Source organism: Artibeus jamaicensis, unplaced genomic scaffold (assembly GCF_021234435.1).
Source record: "Artibeus jamaicensis isolate MK-2021 breed Jamaican fruit bat unplaced genomic scaffold, CSHL_Jam_final contig_525, whole genome shotgun sequence".
Classification (NCBI taxonomy): Eukaryota; Metazoa; Chordata; class Mammalia; order Chiroptera; family Phyllostomidae; genus Artibeus; species Artibeus jamaicensis.
The window spans coordinates 3603833-3623184 of record NW_026521874.1 but is presented as its reverse complement, the minus strand read 5'-3'; the positions used below and the strand labels follow the sequence as shown (position 1 = coordinate 3623184).

At 50.1% G+C, this 19352-nt stretch overlaps 1 protein-coding gene across 4 annotated transcripts in view; it reads left to right on the top strand.

Annotated features, from left to right (window-relative positions):
* Positions 1 to 5: 5 nt before the first annotated feature.
* Positions 6 to 19352, top strand: part of CFAP251 (cilia and flagella associated protein 251) — a 46337-nt gene continuing 26990 nt past the window's right edge. For 3 of the 4 annotated variants that reach the window (XM_037161040.2, XM_037161039.2, XM_037161041.2), the window contains exons 1-7: positions 6 to 2126; positions 2789 to 3163; positions 9795 to 9935; positions 12649 to 12758; positions 16549 to 16660; positions 16864 to 16944; positions 18762 to 18839. In XM_037161040.2, coding sequence (XP_037016935.2) covers positions 1716 to 2126; positions 2789 to 3163; positions 9795 to 9935; positions 12649 to 12758; positions 16549 to 16660; positions 16864 to 16944; positions 18762 to 18839 — 1308 coding nt within the window. In that variant the 5' untranslated portion in view covers positions 6 to 1715. The remainder of the gene's footprint in view (positions 2127 to 2788; positions 3164 to 9794; positions 9936 to 12648; positions 12759 to 16548; positions 16661 to 16863; positions 16945 to 18761; positions 18840 to 19352) is intronic. The other variant, XM_037161038.2, reaches the window with a different exon arrangement.

Sequence of the window (19352 nt, the reverse complement as noted above, 5' to 3'; positions counted from 1 at the left end):
GGGGGCTCATTCACATTCTTCTAAAATGAGAGCAGCAAGAGTTTCTGCTTCCGGGCCTTCGGCCGATTTTCAGCAGGTCTCCCTTATGAAAGCTCCAGATGGCCACCTGTGTACCCTTCTGTGAGACTGCAGGCAAGGGTCCCTTTGAGGTAGAATGATCCTAACATTTAACCGAACTGGCTTTGCAGAAACGTTTTGTGATAAGAACATCAAGACGATGTAACCGATATTTTCTGCACACAACACTTTTCACTCTGGTGAGAAGGTATGGAGGACAGAGGGGAGCAGCATCCACGAGACGGGGGACTTCCGTTTGCTTTTGGCAAAGAATTTTATCAAACCTTTCGTACTTTCCTTAATCTTTTTAAGCCTGGGAAAGTCAAAACTGCTAGTGTGACCCGCTGTAGCGCCTCCTCCGGCAGTGGCGCCAAGGAAAAAAGGGGTTGGGAGGAAAGAGGGTGGGAGCAGGAAAGCCAATTTCATTTTGTAGTCCCAGCAGCAGTGGCGCGCCTCCCGTGGTACCCGGGAGTACCAGTAGGGGGAGCACAGCCCGCTCCCGGCAGCTTTCTGAGCACGTGACCACCGCCCAACCTGCTTTACGGCTCAGGGCCTCGGAAGGCGGCGGTTACCATGGGGACAGGGCTTGGGTGGCAACCGTAACTAAGGAGCCTGTGTTGGAGAAAGCGGGACTGTTGGAGGCCAGTAGCCTAGGGGTCCAGGCCAGGGAGGATGCCGGCCTTTTGAGGACCTGGGTTGGCACGCTCTGTAAGTCTGGGGCGGTAACCACGCGGCTCGAGCAGGGGTGCCCAGCAAAGCGGGACCTGGTGCCTCGCCGGGGGCCACTCACCTTAGCCCGGCAGAGCCCAGTCTGGGCAGCCCTCCAGAGACTTGAACTGAGAGACAAGGGGCCGCGCGTGCACCCCACAGACCCACACACTTGCCACCACCCCCAATCAAGATTCACTGGCAGAGTTTGGTATCGGAAGAGACTCTGGGCCGAGGGCCTGAGGCTTGAAATCAATACCTTTTCAGGCGGAAATACGGAGCGGCAGAGGTCCACAGCTCACCAGCCGTGTGATCTTGAGTAAGTCACTTCAGCTCTCAGAGCCCAGAAGTCTTATGTTTAGTTTGAGGAGTAAATGAGAGATTAAAGGCCTTTAAACTTTTTAAACAGTTGCTACCCTTTCTCAAGCATCATGTGCTGCAACTGTGCTGAGCATATTACGTATGTCATGGAATCTTCACAATGACCCCAGAATTTGGGCTTGTTATTTTCATTTTGCTTGTGAGCAAGCAACTTTAGACTCCGAGGCATAAGTGACTTGCCCAAGGTCACAGAGCAAGTGAGCCACAGAACTGCGTGCCAGGAGAGGCTGGCAGCAAAGCCGGGCTTCTACCCACGAAGCCACACTGCTTCCTAGTCATAGCCCTAGAGTTGTCACTAATGCCTGGGTTATGCCTGTTGCAATATAAGTATATTTAAAGTGAGTTAGCCCTAAAGTTACTCCTAGAAAGCTGAGAGGCACCAGGATCAGTATTTCAAGATTTGGGACAGGCTTTCCCAGGTGTATGGCATCCTTTTCATCCCCGTGGGAAGGAACCAGAGTTGGGTATGTACATTTTATCGCTAGGGTAGTTCACCAAGCAATCGAAATGGGAGCTGGGTCCTGCCGATCATAATGGTCAAATTTTTCTAGAGGAAACTCCACAGAAGAATGGCAGATACGGAGCCAAACCCACTGGAAGAATCAGAAGTGGAAGAAGAAGAAGAAGAAGAAGAAGAAGAAGAAGAAGAAGAAGAAGATTATCCAAGTTATACAGAGGAAGCAAATAAGCAAGAGGAATCAAAAGATGACCCATTAGCATGGAGAGACTCTCAGGAGGAGCAGGAGGGGGAAGGGGAAGAGGAAGAAGGGGAGGAGGAGGAAGGGGAGGAGGAGGAAGGGGAGGAGGGGGAGACCATCAGAGGAGAAACAGAGGAAGCGGCTGGAGCAGCATGGGAGGAGGGGGCTGCAGGGATCTGGGAAGAAGCCACAGTGAAGCCCCAAGAAATCACCACGCCCGTGACCCCTTTGGAGGAACAGACATTAAGTGATTCCCAGTTGATCACATCAGGAACTTTTCCAGTAAGTAGTCCTTGCCATTCATTCATTCATAACCATTAATTGAATGCTTACTATATCCCAGGCCATGGAGATACAAAACTTAGTAAGACACAGTCCGTGTTCTTGAGTTCTAGGCTGAGCAGGGAGGCAGACCCATTACCAAATGGTATAAGCCAATATTCTAAGTGCAGAGATGGAGAGATGTGGTGGAGCTGTTTTCCGAAACAGGACAACATACCCCAACTTGGAGGAGGGTCAGGGAAAGCTTGCTGGAGGAGGGGCTGACTGCGCAGCTGGTGGGGGTGGGCCCGAGCGTACTGGTCTTAGAACGGCCAGTGGGGCTGGCAGTGGAAGCTTCCCAGAAACCCTCCCTGCAGGGGAACTCAGCTCTGACTCGAGGGGAACGGACTCCCTGCGGCTCATGCACCTGTGGGAGACCAGCGGAAGGATGGTTCTGCCCTCGTGGGTCTGCTGGTGGGCCAGGAATGAACCTGACACCCCCGCGATTCGTGTGATTTGAGTACAAAAATGTCCGGCCCACAAAAATGTCCAGGTTCAAAACATAATTCCATTGGGAGGCTAACACTGAGCCTGGCTGATTAGGAAAAGAAAGGAAAAGAAGGAAGAGTGTACTGTATTTGGAATGACAATCTCCTTTTATTCCTCTTTTTTTTTTTTTAAAGGAAATCCATAGTGAAAGCGAGTCAGAGCATTCGTTGCCATTGGAAGGTTCAGGAAGCCTGGGCTCTGCAGCAGAACCTCTGGGTTTGGGTGTCCCCACTTCTGAGGAGCAGCTGATGGGTTTCCTCGAAAGGCAGCCCTTGGGCGAGCTTGGGGAGACAAGTGAGCACATCCCCCAAGATGAACTAGGAGGGGAAAGGAGAGATTTGGAACCAGAGACGGACGAAAGTAGACAAGAAGAAACAGTACCCTCCTTCGCTGAGGAAAAAGAAAGCGAATTCCAGCCCGAAGCCCGCGTCCCGAAGGACTCACTGGTGGCCACCACCACCAGGGATGTTTTGTTTCGAAAGAGGGACAGTGACAACGTGTATCCCTTGGTAAGTGGGACGTGGTTTTGTGTTTCCCCAGGTGCTTTGAGAGTGTTGTGGGAGGTCCTTTGAAAACTCATTCTAGGCTTGTGTCTTTCCAAATTCGGTTCAGCCTTGGCCGGTAGCTCCATTGGTTAGAGCATTATCCCCGATACACCAAGGTTGCAGGTTCGATCACCAGGCAGGGCACATAAAAGACTCAATCAATGAATGCCTAAATAAGTGGGACAAGAAATTAATGTTGTTCTCTCTCTCTCCCTCTCTCACCTTCTCCCTCCCTCTCCTTCCCTCCCTTTCTCAAATTAATCAATAAAAGAAAATCAAATTGAGTTCAGAGCTCTAGCTGGACATGGGGGACAGGACATGGGTGATGGAATGTGGACCTGAGCCCTGCATCTGGGTTCCACAGTGGCTCAGCAGGCAGGACACCCTGACAGAGTTTGTGCACAGGGCACTGTTTTCCTTGTGGGAGATTCAAAATTCGTCTCCCCTTTTCCCGTCCCCTCCCCCCTCTCCCCTGCCCCCCCTCCTCTCCTTCTCTTCTCTCTCCCTCCTCCTCGAGTCCCCTCTCTTCCCTCACTCTCATTATCCAGTTCCTCCTCCATTGCATCTGTTCCTTTCCTCTCCTCCTCTCTTCTGCCTTAACTGGTTCAATACACTCACAAGCTCCTAAAACTTATTAAATGCCCCTAAAAATATTCGTTCCCAGACAGCTTGCTCAGTAAAAGGGATGGAACACTGAAAGCCCCTGGGAAGAGCACCAGGCAGCCGCGCCCCCGGTGCTGCGGGAGGCACCATCTGCCAGGAGCGAAAGCATTATCGCTTCCCAAGAGAAGGAAGACAAGGGTTGTATTTCCTCCTTCTTCCCCCATCTGCCATTTCTGGAAATTGCTTCCCAGGATTCATCTCCCTTTTTTTCCTCCTTTTCCCCGTAGCGTCATGCCTTGGGGAAAATGTGCAAGAGACTGAATGTACATAACTTAATGTAGTTCCTAGCGCACAGTGAGCCCCTGCGGCAAGCGTTAACGACGGGACGATGATGATGGGACCATGCCTGGCTGGAAGTGCAGATGGCTGACAGCCTCCTCTCTGTCAGTTGGGCTGCTTTGAGCAGTGGTGTTCAAGGTTGAAGTTCGCCATCGCTCAGCCTGGAAGAAAGAATAGTTGGGTTTTGGAGCCCGTGAAGACCTTTGTTCCGTTTTTTTTTTTTTAGATTTTATTTTTTGAGATCGAGGAAGAGAGGAAGAAAGAGAGGGAAACATCAATGTGCGGTTGTCTCTCGCACGCCCCCTACTGGGGACCCGGCCCGCAACGCAGGCATGTGCCCTAGACTGGGTATCGAACCAGCAATCCTTTTGGTTTGCAGGCCTGTGCTCAATCCACTGAGCCACACCAGCCAGGGCTAGACGTTTTGTCTTGATTAGCCGGCTACCAAGAAATCGGGCTGTCACTAATGAGAGCAAGGGTCTTTGATTCAGGGCCCCGCTGTCTCAACTTGACAAAGCCACTGCCCATGTTTGGGTCCCATTAGGTTTGTCTGGGCTCACCGCAGAACCAGCAGTTCCCGAGACTGTCTCCCTTCGCAGATTTGTTTAGCTCCTTTCTCCTTCTTTCCCTTCCCATTTCTTTTGCCTTTATTGTCTTTCCTTTCTGTTAAAACAATTAGGTGTTCTTTATGAAAAAAACACACACAAAAATCTTAAAAGTAAGGATTCCACTTCTTGCACACCCCTCCCACCTCAATCCCTTTTGCTTGAGGTGACTCCTGTTATGTGTTGGTGTAACCACCTCCCCAGACCTTTTTCTGTGTATATACAGGTGTGTTACCTGCGTGCTCACGTGTGTGTGCACACACGCCACACACTTCGTTTTTGAGCGTTTTTTTGATCTATTGACTTGAGAGAGGGAAGGAGAAGCACAGACCTGATGTTCCACTTATTCGTTCACTAGTTGCTTCTTGCATGTGCCCTGACTGGGGATCGTACCCACAACCTTGATGTATCGGATGATGCTCCAGCCACCTGGCCAGGGCTGCAGGTTTTGTTTTTTTTTTTTAACCAGTGATATTATTATACATTTCTTTTTTTAAAATATTTTATTTATTTATTTTTCGAGAGAGGGGAAGAGAAGGAGAAAGAGTGGGAGAGAAATATCAATGTATGGTTGCCTCTCATGCGTCCCCTGCTGGGAACTGGCCTGCAACCCAGGCATGGGAATCAAACTGCAATACTCTGGTTCATAGGCCCGCGCTCAATCCACTGAGCTACGCCAGCCAGGGCATTATTATACATTTCTTAAAAAATACTTCCCCATTTCATATGTTTTGGAGGGTTTTTTTTTTATATCCTTGCCTGCTGATCTGCTTCATTGTTTCAAATTCAGCCGTTCTGTTGATGGACATTTACGTCTCTTCTACCTTCTTGCTTTCACCAAAGATGCTTCATCATTCAACAGGTGTGTTCCTCCCTCTCTCTCTGCATCCACAGTGTGTATCTCTTTTCCTTTGGGGTCCCCTGCCTTCTCCCCAAGGTTTGGGGTGACTTACAGAGCTCATGGTAAATGGGCACATCCGCGGATGGTGTTTTCCGCGAAGAAAAAAAGCATCGCACATCTAGGAGAGGGAATCTTACGACAATCAAATACAGTGAAATCTGGTTTTGACAAAGTTTTGTTTTTTCCACATCACCCTAGTTTAGAAAACGGTTGATGTCAGAGCTCCATGATCATTCGCCACGAGCATTAAAACTCCTGCTCGTGAGTGCGATTCACGCTGCGTGAGTCCAGCTGCCGTGACTGCTGCCTGGACAAGGAGGGTCGGCCGTGCGCGGCCCAGGACGTCAGCCCTGTTCCGACGCTGGAACCAGGGCTCCTTTACCTGGAGGCAGCGGTCTGGTTGGGAATGTGCTGCCTTTTATGACTGAGGTGTTATAATTGTATAACTAATTTGCTAAGTGGCAGAATAAATTTCCAAGATGAATCAAATGCTTCTTAGCAAGTTTCCAAAAGAACAATCTCACTTGAAGAAATTGGCCTTTTTTTTTTAATGCTTTAACTTTTTTTTATTGATTATGCCATTACAGTTGTTCTATTCCCCCCTTCATTCCCCTCCACCCTACCCTCCCGTCCCCACCATTACCCCCCTTTAGTTTATGAACATGTGTCTCAAGTTCTTTAGATTCTATATTTCCCATACTATTCTTGCCCCCCCATCTATTTTCTGTCTACTGTCTATGCTACTTATTTTCTGTCCCTTCTCCCCCCTTCTCCTCCTCCCACTCCCCTGTTGCTAACCCTCCTTGAGATCTTCATTTCTATGTTTCCACTCCTGATCTAGCTGTCCTTTTAGTTTGCTTTTGTTTTAGGTGTGGTTGGTAATAACTGTGAGTTTGTTGTCCTTTCACTGTTCATGTTTCTTTAACTTCTTTTTCTTAGATAAGTCCCTTTAACATTTCATATAATAAGGGCTTGGTGATGATGAACTCCTTGAATTTGGTCTTAGAAGAGCTTTATCTGTCCTTCCATTCTAAATGAAAGCTTTGCTGGATAGAGCAATCTTGGTTGTAGGTCTTTGGATTTCACGACTTGGAATACTTCTTTCCAGCCCCTTCTTGCCTGTAAGGTCTCTTTTGAGAAATCTGCTGACAGTCTGATGGGGACTCCTTTGTAGGTGACTGTCCCCTTAGCTCTTGCTGCTTCTAGGATTCTCTCCTTCATTTTAATCTTGGCTAATGTAATGATGATGTGCCTTGGTGTGTTCCTTCTTGGGTCCAACTTCTTTGGTACTCTCTGAGCTTCCTGGATTTCCTGGAAGTCTATTTCCTTTGCCAGATTGGGGAAATTCTCCTTTATTATTTGTTCAAATAAGTTTTCCACTGGTGGCTGTGCCTTTCCCCCTTCTGGTACCCCTATAATTCGGATGTTGGAGCATTTAAAGATGTCCTGGAGGATCCTAAGCCTCTCCTCATTTTTTTGAATTCTTGCTTCTTGACTCTTTTCTGTTTGGCCATTATTTGCTTTCTTCTGGTCCACTCCCTTGATTTGAGTCCCAGTTTCCTTTTCATCGCTATTGGTTTCCTGTGCAATTCCATTCATTTCAATTAGTTTCGCCTTCATATGTTTGTCTAATTTGTGGCTATAATCAACCAGTTCTGTGAGGATCCTGATCACCGGTGTTTTAAACTGTGCGTCTGTGAGTTTTGCTATTTCTTCATCGCTTAGATTTATAGGCTCTGGGGCTTTGAGATCTTCTTGAGCCATATTTATTTGGTCTGTTCGCGCCCTTTAAGTCTGAGGAGCGGAGCCTTGGACTCTCAGGTCGCTTGGTTGTGACGCTGTATGTGGGGGCGTGGTCAGAGCGGGGAAATGGCGACCCCCTCTACTGTTTCTCGCTGCTAGGTGAGGAGCAGAGCCTTAGGTGGTTCGCCAGGGCGGGGCCACTCAGGTCGCCGGGTTATGACGCTGTATGTGGAGGTGGGGTCAGAGCGGGGAAATGGCGGCGCCCTCTGCTGCCGCTCGATGTGGGGCCTGCTCAGTCCCGTAGTCTCACCGCCCACTCCCTTGCTTGTCTATCCACGCACGAATGCGCGACCACAGTCAACCCGCAGCCCTGCTCCCTCGCTGTTTCCCCGTGGTCGCTCGCTGGGTCGCTCACTAGGTCCAACCCTGTGCCTGGGCTCCGCAGGGCCGAGTCTGTCTGACCGAGTTTTTCTGTGCAACCCTGCTTTTGACAGCTGCTGGTTTCGCCCCTCTTACCGGTCAGACTGAAGAATTTGTTGTTATCAGACTTCCGAAAAGTTCAATTTTCTGTGTTCTGGCTGTGTTTTCTGTTGCTAATATTTAGTTGTCTCTAAACTTGGTTGCGAGAGAAAGCACAGCTTATCCACCTATGCCTCCATCTTGGCGGAAGTCCCAGAAATTGGCTTTTAAGAACCAGCCAGATACTCAATAGTTCCGTTCCTGGAAGTTGCAGCTTGAGACAGTGAGGAGCCCATCGTTCTACCGCTCACACCCACGCAGTGAGAGACCCAAACACCAGTGCGGATCACGGGGCATGGGCGGATGGAGACAGAGAGGAGGGGGATGAGGGCTGTAGGGGAGAAGCACTGGCCAGGCTGCCCACCCTGTCTGTCCTCTGGGAAATGCCTCTAGTCTCTTCAGCCTTCCACCTATTGGTCAGAGAAGAGAGGGATTCTCCAGACTGTTTCTGTACGCCCATTTAATTCACTGGTTTGTAGTAACTGATCACTTAGCCAGCGCTGTAAACACTACCCCATTTGATTAGCTGGCCTCGTTCGTTTTTTAAATAGATTTCATTTTTTCAGCAGTTTGAGTTTATAGAAAAATTGAGCAAAAAGTGTGGAATCCTGTTTTTTCTTTTCTTAATCTCTTTTTTAAAAAGTAGACTTTATTGATTATGCTATTACAGTTGCTTAATTTTTTTCTCCCTTTATTCTCCTCCACCCTGCATCCCCCTCCCTCCATCATTCCCCCCTACCTTAGTTCATGTCTCTGGGACACACATGTAAGTTCTTTGGCTTCTCCATTTCCTATATTATTACTAACCTCCCCCGTCTATTTCGTACCTACTGTTCATGCTTCTCATTCCCTTTTATTAATATCTTGCATTACTGCAGCACATTTGGCATTGTCACTGGGCCCATATTGATACGTCACTATTAACTAAAGCCCATAGTTTATCTTAGGGTTCATTCTATGTGTTGTGCATTTCGTGGGTTTTGACAAATGTATGATGACAAGCATCCATCATCACAGTATTACACAGAACAGTTTCAATGCCTAAAAATCCCCTGTGTCCCCCGTAACTTGTGGCTCCCCCAGCCAGGCCCCTGGCAACCGCTGATCTTGTCATCGTCTCCAGTTTTGTCTTTTCCGGAAGGTCATGGCATTGGAATCCTGCGGGGCGCAGTCTTTTTTGGCCAGCTTCTTCCACTCCGCAGTGCGCGTGGGAGGTTGTTCCGTGCCTTTTCTGGACTCGCCAGCTCATTTCCTTTTATCACTGAATAATATTCCATTGTATACACCTGCCACAGTTTAGCGGTAATTTTTGCAAAAAGGCTTCGAACTGATGATGCCCTGGCCAAGTGGCTCATTTGGTTGGAGCGTTGTCCCACACACCAAAAGGTGGTGGCACCAAGTCCCGGTCAGGGCACCTGCCTAGGCTGCAGGCTTGATCCCTGGCCTGGGCGCGTGTAGGAGACATCCGATCAATGTTTCTCTTCCCCCACCCCCCTCTCTCTGTCCCTTCCTCTCTGCCTAAAAGCAATAAACATATCCTTGGGTGAGCATTAAAAAGAAAAAGACTTTGAACACAAAAATATACATAAATGAATTACTATTGCATTAAAAGAGGTAGTCAAATATATAGTACCTATAATTTTTATTTCATAAAATTTTTATTTTGGATTTATCTCGTATGGAGTTTTTAACCCTACCAAGGGAATTTTGTCTCTTTATCCTGTATCCTTCTAGGTGCCTAAGGACCCAATACACAGACTGAATAATTGCCTTTCTTATAAAGTTTCTTAGCGGCATCACCGCAATGCGTGCCGGGAGCGCCCGGGGTCACAGCTCTGGGCCGGACCCTCTGTGGTGTCTTGCTGGCCTCACCTCTGTCTTCCAGACCATGACTTGGAAATTCGGATGGAACAGTTCTCTCCCTGTGTACTACATCCGAGACGAAGACCAGAGGGTGCTCCTGTACGCCAGCGCCCACACCGCCGTCATCTACAGCGTCTCCAAGAACGAGCAGCATCATCTTCAGGTGCGCAGGGCTCTCTGGCTGTAGGTCGGAGAGGGCGTCTTTGGCTTGCCTGCAGCATTTCATTTTCTTTGCCGTGTATCATGTGCTCCCACGTTTTTTTGGCCTAAACTTTCAGGAAAAGAAATATTTCATTTTAATTTTCAAATTTGATTATTTATATTTAGATACTGCTTTCGTTGCAAGTTCATCATAAGTTCAATGAAATAGATTCTCGTATTCCAGGGTGCTATTTTGCATATGGCTATTGTTATTGCTTTCTGGACTTATACTTTTAGTGCATAAGCATAAAGAAGAGAATGAAAAACATTTATATAGATACAGAATTAGTACAATCCATGTAAAAGGTTCATTCTTATTTTCCCTAGAAAATTTGGGCAAAAAAGTGCACATTATACTTAGCAAAATACAGTATGTATGTATATATGTATTTATTTTTGGAGAGAGGGGAAGGGAGGGAGAAAGAGAGGGAGAGAAAGATCGATGCAAGAAACATCAATTGGTTGCCTCTGATACGGGCCCCCATCGGGGACCAAACCTGCACCCTAGGCATATGCCCTGACTGGGAACTGAACTAGTGACCTTTTGCTTTGCAGGACGTCCCCCAACCCACTGAACCGCACTGGTCAGGGTGCGTTTCTGCTTCTTTATTCCAAGAGCTGACTTCACTGTACCAGTCTCATGTTTTCCAGCCTCTCTTCTGAACTGTAGCAAATCCTGTCTTTAGAAACATATTTTACTGTTCATTTTCTCTTCGATGCTAATTAGAATCAATTTAGAAAACAGCAGTTGCTTTTAATTTTATAGTAACAAGAATTTAAAACGTCTGTGTTTTTCACATTTCCTCGAGACTGTGCCCAGGGTGGATCATGTGCCCGCAGAGCCAGGGGAGGCACAGAGGACTTCTGGCCTCACTCGCACGGGGCTCCGTTCCAGGTTCCAAAGGGCTGTGATCCTCTGAGTCATGCTAAAAAGTGGGTGTTAGTAGCCCCATAAGATTTTATTTATTTATTTTTAGAGAAGAGAAGGGAGGGAAGAAGGAAGAGAAACATCAATGTGCGGTTGCCTCTGGTGCGCCCCCTACTGGGGACCTGGCCCGCAACCCAGGCCTGTGCCCTGACTGGGGATCGAACCAGTGATTCTTTGGTGCACAGGCCAGTGCTCAGTCCCCTGAGCCACACAAGCCAGGGCTGATATCCCCATTTTAGAAGAAGAAACTGAGGCTCAGAGCGATTTAACCAACTCACCCATGACTGCACGGGCACATGGGAAAACCAGGTCTGCAACCCAGGTCTCCTGACTGGAAGGTCTTAAGTAGCTCTGTCGTCCACTGCTCTCTCCCTCGACACCCTTCCTCACGGTCACCCTTCTGTGCCCCCCAGGCAGCCGCCCTGCCCAGCCACTCTGCTTCCTCTGCTCCTGGCATTTCCAACCCCTTTCATTTTCATCATTGACCCCCCCCCCCAAGCGCGGATCTTCCTGGTGCCTGACTAACAGTTAACCTGGTAGACACTTCTGTTACCCTTTCAATTAACATATATTTTAGTAAGTACCTCCTTAGTCAACACCTAGAACAAAAACATCACAAAGTATTTAAAGTATTTTCTAAGGGTTAAGTCAGCACTCGGCGTTGTGCCAGGGATCCCAGACACGGGGGTTCAACTGAAACGCACACACACGAAAAACCAGCGGGCAGCTTGTCCTGGGGCCGAGCGCAGCAGTACCAGCCGAGGGAGAAGGGAGAGGCTGTGTTACAGGCGGGGAGAGCCAGGGAGGGCCAGCAGCTGGCAGATGGGCGGGGACAGGCAGGAGTCCAGCTCCCCGGGCCAGATGGCTGCGGATGGCCGCCTCGGCTGATCGTCCATTCATCCCACAAACACCACGACCACCGTGTGTCAGATTGTGGGTCTGCAGCCACGAACCAAACAGGCCTCGTCCCCCTCACGGAGCTCACAGTCCGGCGGAGAGACGGACATTAAACAAGGGGACACACAAAGGGATGATTGTACACTGTAACCAGTGCTCGGAAGAAATGTGAAATGCCATGGAAGGGAAAATCAAGGCTGAGAGGAGACCTGGGTGGGCAGGGTGGGCAGGGAATAGAGCTGTTTGTGCCAGGACCGAAACGTGAGAAGGAGCCACGCAGGGGCAGAGTGGGGGACAGGCGGACAGTGCCCCGGTTCTCAGGCCGGCACTCCAGGCCCAGACGGGAGGCCGCTGGGCAGAGTGAGCGAGTGGCAATGAGGAGGGAGGAAATGGGCTACCTCTGGCAAGGAGCACTGCCATCTTGTCTGTGTTTCCAGAAGATCCTCTATGACATAGGGAAAGGATCGGAGTGAACGCAGAGAGACCGGGGAGGAGGCTTTCTCTCCAGAGCTGCTCAGAGACCTGAAGTGAACAGGGTTTTGGGGAGGTGAGGCCGGCAGGGGGGCCTCTGGGGCTGGGGACCAGCCGGGACACTCGTTCTCAACCTGTGCTCAGAGGGGGGTGCTTGCCTAGGCCCCTCAGAAGCCCGTTCTTGTGGGGAGCGTAGCTTATCCTGCAGGAACTGTGTGGGAGAGAGTGTTTGAAAACCACTGGCTGCGGGGTAACCGAATTCCCAGCCAGATGAGCCCAGAAGGGGCTCGGTTCTCTCTGGGCCCCCCGCCTGTCCTGCCAATACCACGGCTGGGCCGCATCCCCGATCCTTCAAAGCGTCTTCTCCCCGTCTCTGTAGGGCCACCCGAACGTGATCTCCTGTCTCTGCGTCAGCGAGGACAGGCGGTGGATCGCCACGGCGGACCAAGGGCCCAACTGCCTGATAATCATATGGGACTCCTTCACAGGGTAGGTCGGTGCGGTCGCTTCCCCTCCACCCCCCATTCTGGAAGAGCGGCTGCCGCTGTGACCGGCAAAGGCGCGTAATGCCCATCAGGGCTACAGAAGCCAGCGGTGGACACAGCATGGGGGGTGAGGTTGCCGGGCAGCCTGGTGGTCTTGTCACTGCCGGGCCTGATTCAGTGACGTGACCTTGACGACCCTCCCAGGGACTCGGCCTGGCTCTTGCGGCCTAGAAGCTCCGTGTGTTTGGGTCCCAGAGCCGACTGGGCCGGGGGAAGCCAACTCACATGCACCCAGCGCAGTTCAGTGGCTTCCCCACCCAACCACACCTGTAGTCGGAGCTTTCTCCAGCTGCTGTAAGACGTGGCCGCCGACTGGGTGGGCGGCTTAAAATAACAGAACTTATCTCCTCACACTTCATGAGTCCAGAGGTCGGAAATCCGGACGGCCCCTTCTGGGGGCTCTGAGAGAGAAAACGCGCTTCTCCCCCTTCTGGTGGCTGCTGGCCAGGCCCGGCGTTTCTGGTCCGGCCGCTGCTGCCTCCCCATGGCATTTCCCCCTGTGTCTCTCCGTGTCTTCTCTCCTGTGGGGACGGTACCCGCAGAGCGCGGTGCCCGCCTGTGACAGGTGCTCAGACGGGTTTTGTTTCTGCTGGTCCCGGGTGCAGAGCTCCGCTAGACTCTTGGCCGAGCACGTAGGCCCTGGTTGAGTGCGGGGTGGGGCGGGTGGCGTGGGGAGGAGGTGGGCAAGTCCCGGTGGACAGGATCGGGAAGGAGTTACGTTTAATGTCCTAGGACACAGACGCCGTTCTCCCCCTGGTGACGGGCAACCTCTGGAGGGACATGTCCCTGACCCCAGTCCTTGTCTTGCCTGGCCCTGTCCGTTTTCCTTGGCTTCTCTGACACCATGTGCCTGCGGTCCTCACCCCGCTCGCTGACCGTCAGTTCCTCCTCGGACCCTTCTCAGACTCACCCCCGCGCCCCGCCCCCCCATTCCTCGGCTGTGGCCGCAGAGCGTGGGGAAGCTGCCGGAGGGCCTGCCACAGTCTGCGCGTGCATGGCTTCAAGCCCATCCCACGGTTGGCTTTTAGAAAGTCACTTAATGGGAAGCTGAAGTCCCCTTCGGCAAACGTCTCCAGTCCTAGTGCACTTCCTAGAGGGCGTGGGTTTGGTGTGATCCTCCGGGAGCCTGCTGCTGTTTTAAACAGGCGCACACGGACATCCCGTGTGCCGTGCGGTTCTCCTCCGCGGCACCTTCAGTGCGATCTTCTCCAAACACACCCCTCCGCTGTGTGGCTCCCTGCCTGCTGCCCCTCAGCAGCCGCCCGCTGCCCGTCAGCCTGTGTTTTGGGACGTTCGCACCACAGCAGTACCATAGCGGTGTGGACACTTTCCTCCAGCGTGACATTTATTCCCGGTCTGCACACCCATCCGCCACGCAGCTGTCACACGCTGTCAGTGGCCACGCGAGGGCACGGGCTCTCCTGTAACAGAGAGTAGTCCGCAGGCAGGGCAGGTGGCCCCCACGGGGGACGGCCCCGCCCCAGGCCAGGCTGGCCCCCGACTCTGTCCACCCTTTGATTTGTTGCCAGTTAGTAAAGCTGCCTCCTCCCCCACTAGACTGGGAGCCACTTGAGGGCGTGATTTTTTTTTTTAAAGTAAAGCATGTCTGTGGCTAACTAAGTTCCACCAATGTCGATGTGCATTTCATGATATTCCAAGTGACCCAGAAACGATGATTTGGGTGTAGAATTAATATTCGCTTTATTAAAGTGACAAATTAAAAACCATAGCTCTTTAAGCTCTTTGTTGAACTTATAAATTGTATTCTATGTATAAGTCTGGCATATTTTTGCAATTTCCTTTAAGGGGACTTTGATTAATGTTTGGCTCTGCTTACCAATTTGATTATTAACTCCTTTTAAACATTTTAAACTGCATGTAGAAATGGAGTATATTTGGTTTCATCTTTAAGTTCTTTAGTAGTCTCATTAACGAATAAATCCTTCACCGGCACTTAAGCAATTCTTGTAAATCTGATAAATTAGACATAAACATGGCAACTCTTAAGCTCTCTTAAGCATTTTTGTATTGTTTATAAACCTAATATGATTTGAATTTAAAATTACAAGCCTAAATCAGCTATGCTCTTTAAATTAGAATCACAGATGTAGTCTGTTAGAGACTCTGGTAGTTAAAGTCTCTTAAATTCCACCCATTCCAAAAAAAATGAACCAATTCTCTGATCCCAAATAGGTTAACAGTGGGGGTCTCACTGCTTTCCTCTTCTGTAGGTTTGATCCTAAACAGCGCCAGGGGTAGGATGTGTTTTCCCACTAAGGACATCGTGAGGCATTCCTGATAACTTGAGGAAGTTCCCAAGTGACAGAGAACTGAGCTGGCCCTCAGCGAGGACCCTGATGTGACATACGAGGCCCGTCCCCATTCGCTGAAACAACAGCCCCCTGGTGAAAAACACTGCGGCGCTAAGAGCCCACTGGGTCTTCCCGCACCACCCACTCTCCATTTCCACGGAAGGCAGGGACCCCCCGGGACAGCTTGCTTCCCTCATCCCCACCTGGTCCCTCGCGTTTCTTTGGCTCTCTCAGGTGTTCAGGCAGCGCCCGATTCAGTGCTGATGCGCCGAGGCCTCGCCTGCACGTCACCGTTCTCAAGTCCTGCCGGTGTCGCAGCGGGGGGTTCACAAGTAAAAGCGATGAAAGTCCCCCCTCACTCCAGCCCCGTCTCTGGGTCCCCGTCGTCTCGTCTGGAGTCCGTTCCTCCAGGCTTCCCTCTGAGCCTGTAACCGCCCCCCAGGACGGGCTCTGTCCACCTTTTGGCACCTTGCTTCTTCCACAGGGTTTCGGTGACTTTCCCGACCCACCTCATTCTTTTTGAAGGTGGCTTAGGTTTTTCATGATGCGACTACGTCCCAGCATTTGTTAGCAATTCCCACGTTGACGGAGATTTGCGTGGCTTCCAGGCTTTTGCTATGAAAGCAGTGCCCCGGTGAACACAGGTGACGTTTGTCTCTGTGTCCTTTTGCTCCTGTTTCTCCAGGAAAAGCTGAGAGGTGGCATTGTGGGGTCCCAGAGCATGTGCGTTGAAAGCTTTGAAAGCGACAGCTAAGCTGCTGTCCAGAAAACCTGTGTTTGGGGACGGTCCCACTTAGTAGGAGAACGCCGGCCTGCTGTCAGCCAGGGTGTCCTCCAAGGCGTCTCCTGTCCTCCTTTTGTCCCCGGAACCTGGCCTAGGAGTGGCTCGTGGTAACGAGGGGAGCCCGGAGCTCACAGAGAGGGCCAGCAGCACCTTTACGTGCTGCCCCCAGTTAGTCCCTCTTGGTCACTGAGGTAACAGTCACGTCACACAATATGGAACATTTAACAGTGAGCAGGTTGGTGGCATCCAGCACCTTCACCGGCTTGTGCCACCGCCACCTCTATCTGGTTCCAAAACAGCCTCACCCACCGGAAAGGAGACCCCTTTCCCATTCAGTGGTCACCTCTGGCCCCACCCCCAGCCCCGGGGAAACAGCAGTGCAATTTGCTTCTCTCCGATGTGCTCGTGCTGGGCGTCCCCCGGCAGCGGACTCACAACACGTGGCCTTCGGTGTCCGGCGTCCCTCACACAGCATCACGTTCTCACAGTTCGGCCAGGTTGTGGCCGAGCCCCCCTCTCCACTGGATGGGCGGCCACCTTTATGTATCCACAGTTGGCATGTTTTTGGAGTGGGCCCCCCCCCCCCCCGGGAACCCAGGTGCACCCAGCAAATACTTGTCCCCCGCCCTGTCTCGCAGGATCCCTGTGCACACGATATTCGACAGCTGCCCGGACGGTCACGGCATCAGAGCCATCGCCATGACCCGCGACGCCAAGTATCTGGCCACCATCTCCGATGCTGAAATCCAGGTACAGGGACCTGTGGGGTGGCCTCAGCGGGCTGCTGGGCCATCCAGCATGTCCCCAGGAGCAGGCTACCCAGGCCACGCTGGTGGCTTTGCTCACCATGCTGCGCTCGGTTACGGCAGTGACGGAGTTGCCACCATGGGCGTGGTGTCAGCGGCAGCTCTCAGAAACCTCCCCCTCCTCCTGTCCTCTCGCGCTGTTTACAGAGAGTCTGCATCTGGAGGTGGACTTTGGCGGCAGAGACGCCGGCGTGTTCTCTGGACCTTCCCAAAGAGTATGGTTTTCAGGTGAGTTCCACCTGGGCCTGGGAAGAGCTGCCCCATCTTGGGTGGCGACTCACGCACGCCCCCTGCTGACGTTTCCATCATGTGCGTGTGCGTCTGGAGGGTCCTGTTCCATCGTCCTCTCACTTACATTGTTCCTGTTGAGAAGTCAACCTCGATCTTGTTACTCCCCCTTTCTTTCTCTTTTTAAAATTTACACCTCTTTTACCGTCCTTGGGTGCTTTTAAGATGTTTTCTCTTGGCTTTCAGCAGCTTTTTGGTAACATGTCTATGTGTCTATGGATATGTTGTTGATTTAAAAAATGTAATAAAACTTATCCTTTGGGGTTTTCGAAGTTGGAATGTCATGCCATTCCTCAATTTTGAAAAACTGCCAGCCGTTCTCTTTAAACGTTACTTTTGCCACATTCTTTCCTTCCTCTCTTTTTGGGACTCCAGTTACATGTAAGTTAGGCCTTTTCGTCTTGTCTATAGGTCTTTTATCCTCTTTTCTATATTTTCTGTACTTTTTGTCTTTATGCTTCTGTCCAGATATTCCCCCCAACCCCCACCATAATTTATCTTCCTTTTTTTTTTTTTTTTTACTAATAATCACTTTTTTGGCTATCTTTAATTTTCTATGAAACTATATTTTGCATTTCAAAAATATTTTTCATCTAGATCCATTGGGTTCTTTTTAAAAACAGTTATGTGCCAAGGTCACTCATCTTGTCCTCTGTTTCTCGCACGTGTTGATGGCACTTACTGCCGAGTCCAGGGGCAGTGACGCCAGCGCCTGGGTCTCCTGTGCGTCTCTTTCTGTTGGCGGCTTTCCTCCCCGGTTTCCGGTCATCTCGGGGTGTCTCCTTCATGCCTGGGGATTTTTTGTTGACTGCCCAATGCAGTGCTTTAACATCTATAGGGATCATTTGAGGCTCAGGATAACTTCCTCCGAGGAAGACTGGCAATACTTTTGTTCCTTACAGGCATTTCTGACAGCAGTCACCGTAGTCTGATCAGAGAGTGAGGCGGCCGGAGGCTGACATTTGGTCTTGGCAAGGGCTCACCCGCCCGACTTGGCCTCCTCAGTTCTTCACCCTGCCCAGGCCTTCCTGCTGTCCTGATGCAAATTCTCCGCCCTGGCCTCGGTGGCTTCCATTCCTGAAGTGACGCAGCAGGCAGTAGGGCGGGGATGGGAGATGCGGCAGAAGTGGCAGGAACAGAGCTTCCGAAGCCGCCTGTGCTGCCCTGTGTCCTGGGCTGCGGCCTCCCACCACCTTGGCCCAACCATCCTGAGGTGCAGGCTGACGGTCTCCCCAGGGGCTTCTCCCTGTCTGTTGTGTTATTGATTAGCTTCTGCATTTCACGCTTCCCTCACTTCCACAGTTTCTGCGCGGTGGGCTCTGGGGACGGGAGCCAGGCAGCCCCTGCTATTCGACCTTGGCAGGAAGCAGAACCCCCTTCCGATATTTTCCGTTCATTCCAAGCTACCCCGTGGCCCTGCCAAATTTAGAAATGCGTGTGCAGCAGCCTTTCTGCCAAAGGGCACAGGGTAAAGGTCACTGGTGAAAACTGGTTCATGTTTGCTTATTCCACTTTGTAGATGATGGATTCTAATGAATGAGACTAAACAATAAAGGGAATACATTGAGACCATTAATATTAACTCTCAGTATTTAAATTATATTCCTATTGCTCATAAAATGCCATGTCTTTTCTGTTTCATATTCCTACTCGGTTATTTATTTTAATAAAAATATCACTTAATTGTAACATTGAGCTTAGCCAGAGAGAAACAGCAAACTTATTGCAGTGTAATGTTTTCATTCTTTATATTTCAGAAGTACCTTACCTTTAATCCAACAAATAATAAAGAATTGGTGAGCAATAGTAAAACACAAGTCATATATTACTTGTGGGTAAGTAGATATATTTTGATTCATTTCAAATGTACAGACAAGTACATGTTCTTTCTTTGAGTTTTGGTCACGTAACGATATTGTATGTACTTAAGAAGTAATAGCTATATATTAAAATGTTTTGATTTAATGATAGTATTTATTTTAGTCACATTGAAAATTAGCATGTTAAATTAGAAGTAGGTAATTTAAATATTATTTAGTTTTTTAAAGTAACGAGGCAAATATATATGTGAATATACTTACCAGCTCTAAAATATAGGGTATTTTTTTTTTTGAGACCTCGGATTTTATTTCCTTTCAGAAAGCAATGAGTAAAGAGATCAGTGATATGTATACCGGACTCAGGGCAAAATCGTGAGGTTAAAATAGCATCGAAAGTTAAACATCAAGTTTTCACATGACTTGCAACTCCTAGGCACAGCCTGAAAAGAGCTGGAACCAGGCAGACAGACGCCCACACACACACACACACGAACGCTCGTGGCAGCCGCGTTCACCATCAGGGAAAGG